The sequence below is a fragment of the Sinocyclocheilus grahami genome, unplaced genomic scaffold, assembly GCF_001515645.1.
Source record: "Sinocyclocheilus grahami isolate Dianchi unplaced genomic scaffold, SAMN03320097.WGS_v1.1 scaffold94.1, whole genome shotgun sequence".
Taxonomy (NCBI): Eukaryota; Metazoa; Chordata; class Actinopteri; order Cypriniformes; family Cyprinidae; genus Sinocyclocheilus; species Sinocyclocheilus grahami.
Genome location: NW_015505273.1, coordinates 1,503,010 through 1,508,823, shown reverse-complemented (window position 1 = coordinate 1,508,823; position 5,814 = coordinate 1,503,010). Strand labels below are relative to the sequence as shown.

The 5,814-nt window shown below is 36.4% G+C and overlaps 1 protein-coding gene across 1 annotated transcript in view; it reads left to right on the top strand.

Annotated features, from left to right (window-relative positions):
• LOC107587628 (solute carrier family 12 member 5-like) overlaps positions 1–3,964 on the top strand; it is a 93,258-nt gene extending 89,294 nt beyond the window's left edge. Inside the window, exons 20-24 of the mRNA XM_016275476.1 lie at positions 1–102; positions 1,224–1,414; positions 1,883–1,897; positions 1,986–2,119; positions 3,354–3,964. The exon at positions 1–102 is cut by the window's left edge and continues 1 nt beyond it. Of these exons, the coding sequence (XP_016130962.1) occupies positions 1–102; positions 1,224–1,414; positions 1,883–1,897; positions 1,986–2,119; positions 3,354–3,445 (534 nt within the window). The 3' untranslated portion in view covers positions 3,446–3,964. The remainder of the gene's footprint in view (positions 103–1,223; positions 1,415–1,882; positions 1,898–1,985; positions 2,120–3,353) is intronic.
• Positions 3,965–5,814: the final 1,850 nt, after the last annotated feature.

The following is a 5,814-nucleotide window of genomic DNA, read 5'->3' as shown; positions in this document are numbered from 1 at the left end:
CGCGGGTCGATCCGCCGTAAGAACCCAGCCGCCGTCACGACCCAGCTGAGTGTAACTGAGGAACCAGCGGCCAGCAGCAAAGAGGAGAAACCAGAAGAGGAGGTACTTACATGGCAATAACAGCCACATCGCTTGTGTTGATGCTGTGATCTCAGCTTGACCGTTCTGTCTGATATCAGTGTTTCAGTGGACACGGCAGAATCCAGCTCTCTCTCTCTCTCTCATCTCTCAAAAGTCATTTATTTTAAATATTTTTAGTTATAATAAATGTTATTTTAATTATTTAGTTTTTATCTTAATTCGTTGTTTGTTTCTTTTTATTTATATGAAAAATTATAATAAAATAACTTGTGATGGTAAATAAACAAATGATTTATTTAACATTTATTACTTATTTTAATGAGAATAAATTTCATTTGAATGTGGTAATATGGTAAATATTAATTGCAGTTTTATTTAGTTTTATAACTTGTCTTTTCATTTAATTCTAAAAGTCAAAACAATGAAATATAATTAAAATGAAAGTAATCTGTCAATAAATAAATTACTTTTTATTATTTTAAGGACCAATTCTCACTATTAACTAGTTGCTTATTAGCATGCATATTACTAGCATACTGGCTGTTTATTAGTACTTATAAAGCACATATGAATGCTTATCCTGCATGATCATATTTTAGATCCCTTAATTCTTCCCCATACCTAAACTTAACAACTACCTTACTAACTATTAATAAGCAGCAAATTAGCAGTTTATTGAGGGAAAATTAACAGTGAATATGTGTTCTAAAGTGTAACCATTATTTTAATTTAATAATGATTTATTATTTAATATTATTCATTATAAAGCATTGTCAGCTTAATTGTGATCGTAATAAATATAATGAAATATAATTAAAATGAAAGTAATTTAATTTAATTTTTATTAGTAATTTTAATTTAATAATGATTTATTTAATATTATTCATTATTAAGCATTGTCATTGTGATTGTAATCATAATCTCATTTATTATCATTATTGTGATTATTAAATTTTATTGTTTATTATTTTTATTTCATAATTTATGATTTATTATTTTTATTTATAATTTAAATATTTCTTTTCATTTTAATCTCTATCTGAGCATTAACGTTTTCTTTTCCTTCTCTTCTGACATTCTCCATATGTGCGTATGTGCCGGTCCTGCCCTCTCAGTCTGTCCCTGTGTCCCCGTCCCAACAGGAACAGCTTATTCATGACCAGAGTACCAACCCGCCGACCCCGGCCACACCGCAGTCCCCCAGCGCAGAGGCCGAGACCCCCGGCACGGCTGTTCAGATGACATGGACCGAAGCGAAGTGTGATGGAGAGCAGGCCAAACCTATAGGAGCCACGACACCAGAGGCCATCAAAGACCTCTTCAACATGAAACCGTGAGTGCAGCATGATTTAAAAATGTGACCCTGCAGCACAAAAGCAGTGTTAAGTCGCTGGGGTAATATTTGTAGCAATAGCCAACAATACATTGTATGGGTCAAAATTATAGATTTTTCTTTTATGCCAAAAATCATTATGATATTAAGTAAAGATCATGTTCCATGAAGATATTTTGTAAATTTCCTACCGTAAATATATCAAAACTTAATTTTTGATTAGTAATATGCATTGCTAAGAACTTAATTTGGACAACTTTAAAGGTGATTTCTCAATATTTCTATTTTTTTTGCACCCTCAGATTCCAGATTTTCAAATGATGTATAAATCTCAATTTCAAAAAATTTACCATTATGACTGGTTTTGTGGTCCAAGATCACACATATTTGCAAAGGTTTGAATTCAGGTTCAGTTTTGCATTGCACACTTTTACACTCGTCTTTCATTTCTTTTTTGTCATGCCACAGAGAGTGGGAAAATCTGTGAGTATCTCTGTCAGTGATGCACATGTTCACACTCACTGATGATGATGAATGTTTATGAGCTTATGGTTGATGGTTTTGTTTTCAGAAACCAGTCCAACTTGAGGCGCATGCACACTGCACTCAGACTCAATGAAGTCATCATAAAGAAATCCCAGGAGGCCAGACTAGTCCTGCTCAACATGCCCGGACCGCCCAAAAACAGAACCGGCGACGAGAACTGTATCCTGATCATTTTTTGTGCTACATTGTCTCATTGTTTCCCTTTAGAAAAGTATGGTTATTATTCATTTTTATTCCAGTTTGGTGTAGTCCAAAAAAATAATGGGTCAAGAAAGATTTTAAAATGTCATTTGTTTTTAAATGGTCACATCGGGTGCATTGCATTATGGGAAACTATGCAAATACACTACTGTTCAAAAGTTTTTTAGTTTTTTTTTTCTTTTTAATGAAAGAAATTTAGTGCTTTTAACCAGAAATGATACATTAAATTGATCAAATGTGATTTTAAATATATTCATAATGTTACAAAAGTTTCTATTTCTAATAAATTCTGCGCTTTTGAACTTTCTGTTCATCAAAGAATCCTGAAAATAAAAAAGTATCACAGTTTCCACAAAAATATTAAGCAGCACAACGTTTTCAACACTAATAATATGTTTCTTATATGCAGCAAATCAGCATATTAGAATGATTTCTGAAGATCATGTGACACTGAAGACTGGAGTAATGATGCTGAAAATACAGCTTTGACTCAGAGTATTAAATTACATTTTACAATATATTCAAATAGAAACCAGCTTTTTGAAATTGTAATATTTCACAATATTACTGTTTTTACTGCATTTTTGACCAAATAAATCCAGCCTTGGTGAACATGACACACTTGTTTAAAAAATCTTAATAACACCAAATTTTTAAAAACATTTGCATACTGTTCACCATATATCAAGCGTAGTGTTAGTTCTGGCAGGTCACGTTAGTCAAGCTCGCATCAGCTGACTCTCAGTTGATCCCCATCAACCTTTGGGAATATGACACCTATCTAAGCATTCATATATAAGGTCCCTCGGTATTATCAGCAGTTTTCGCATTGCTCCATAGCTAATTACCCTTCTCCATCCCCAGCTCCTCCTCTGTCAGTCGGGATTCAGCCTTCTGATTCTCCGTTGAATCAGACTAATTCTAAAATGTATACATAACATTATTGAACTTTAACGATATCTGCAATACATTTATGTTGGTTCTGTTCTGTTTACCCTGCGGGGGGTTACCGCTGCTCTCCCTGCTCTCATCCATGCTAGGTTGCATGGATGCGCAGGGAGTTCTTGCCCAGAACAGAACCATACCGTTAATCCAAACTGTATGCTAATTGTCAATCATCTTTGACGATAGTGGTCCTGACAGAAAAAGTACATACTGCAAGAGCTCTCAGTTCCTTGACTCTATCAATCAGACATGGAATTCATGGAGGTTTTAACCGAAGGTCTCAACCGGGTCCTCCTCGTGCGTGGTGGAGGTCGCGAGGTCATCACCATCTACTCTTAAGAAACTAGTCGACTTCATCCCATCCCATTTGCCCTCCTTCCCCAGTGTGGCCCAAGCAATATCCCAGAATTCCCTTCCATCAACCAGCTTAATTCGTCCAACAGAAAATCCCGTTCTACTGGTCTGCCAAGCTCTCACTGGCCAAACATCGCTCTTGGCGTTACTCTCGTTCATGATGGACGTGATCCACACTTCACTGTTCAGTGAAGTGCACTGTTGATGTCAGTGGGTATTTGTTCAATGCCCCGTCTGCTGTAGCTTTCCTACATCATCTGTCAATCACCGCTCTCACCCAATCGAAGAAGCGGGTGGGTTGGGATTGATTAGTTTTTATTTATTTGTTTTGAGGAAGAGGATCCAGAGAAGAATGTGCAACGTCAAGGATACGCCAGTGAACTACTTCTGCTCTGGTAAAGACTGACAACCTTGGGAAAAGATTTTCATGGTTTGAGCTCGATCCCTTCGGTCTGCGGATTGGTCAAATGTGAATTAATAATGAGTTAATACTATAATGTGAATTGTGAAGAACACTTACGATACGCTTCATTTGCATGGTGTGTGTTGGAAAAATGTGATTTTCGTAAATGTGAAAAGAGCAGTTTCTGGAATAATGTCAAGGCAGCTTTTTCAGATTGTTGTCGCGACTCAATGGCAAAATGTTTAACTTAGCATTCTTACGTGTACACTTAGATTAGCGGGATACTGTGCGTTGTTTTTGGCTTTGTACATAATATCGCTCTGAAGACACTGTAGCTACAGGGTTGTCGTTCCCTGTTGTGTTTGTTAGGATGCTTTGAGTACACACTGAAAAAAACGAACTTTTTTGTTTTCAGCGGTAACGTGCAATATTGATTTCCACGGGAAATGGTACGTATGGCATATTTTAAGTTGTTAGTTCGCCCACAATTCTGCTTCTCGTGGAGTTCATCGGCACGCTTCGTATGCTAGAGTGTGTGTCACATCTGTTCTATGGTGGCTGAGATAGAAATGCACTTTATACGCGTTAATGTTATTTACGTCCATGGTGACAGTGACGATTGAGTTGCCAGAATCATGAGCATGCCAGATCCATTTCAACGCTGATGCCTCTAGCGGCGAGAGTGTGTACTGCATCGGCCGTAGGGCCTCGTTATCGCAGACCGGACAGAGTTTTGTTCGCTGCGGTAGCATACTACCTGAAGATTGATTTTATTATGCTATAAAACAAAAAAAAAAGTGTTTGCTGTTTATTTGGCATGAATTTCTAGCATTTCTTGTCATTAATGATGAAAAGAGTATACATAGATGTTAAAAAAAGAAGATATATTTCTAATACGAATCACTGAGTTGATGTGGTAACACCTCCTTGACATTTCCATTCCTCCAACTTTTCAATCCCTACGTCATTTCCAAACCTACAAGCACTGTTTTGATGTGATCACCGTATAAAAAGACTATAAACAAGCGCTTCCACTGCTGGGCTTGGCTCTATTCAAACTGACAGTGGACTCATCACGTTCACAGTCTTTTTTCCTTTCTTCAACATCTCACGATGAATACCTGGCATGTGTGTAGCAAAAAAGAAATCATGTGGCGTTCAACACATCTTGGGAAGAAAAGGGCTCTGAATAACAGTCTGAACTCGGTTCTGAATTTTGACCCACGCCATTGGATGTTCTTCTTCTTCTTCAAAAAAAAATGGAAATCTTACTTAATTTTATTAATCCTACACTCTATGAAAAAGTTCTTGATGTTTCCTGCAGATTCTTCAGATCAAATCGGTTTGGTTTCTAGGTTCTTTAAAGCACCAGAAAATAGTTTAAAAAGGCATTACTGTCAGACCTTTATTTTTGAGAGTTTATTTCCATGACGTTTACCTCTGAAGTCACCTGAAGGCTTGTATTTGTTTTGCTTGACATTCCAGTAACTTTGGTGAAAACTGTACAGCTCTTCATGCATGTGAATGATGAACATGTGAAGCTCTGTGAAAGTCCAAATGTTGAAATCTGAATCAAATCCATCTGAACCAGTTGAAATAGAGCCAGGACCTGGGTCCGTTGTCCTGTTCAACGCATGCACATTATCCTGAACAAGCTGATATATATATACTGTACATACAGTATTATGTCCTCACCAGTTTATTTCAGTACTTTTAATTGTAAATGTGTTCTTGTTGTACACAACGGTTTCTTTGGATCAACTAGTATCTTAGTGTGAATGAATATTGATTGGTTAAAGGAGTCTATTTTTACTATAGGTAGTTAGTTTAGCCAAGACAAAACCCATTTTGCTTTTACTACAGTTATCAGTGTATTAATTTATTTAAAGAGGAACTGATTACCAAAGTTATTTATGTTAACCTGGGTATGTGTTTAGTCTACTGCAAACTG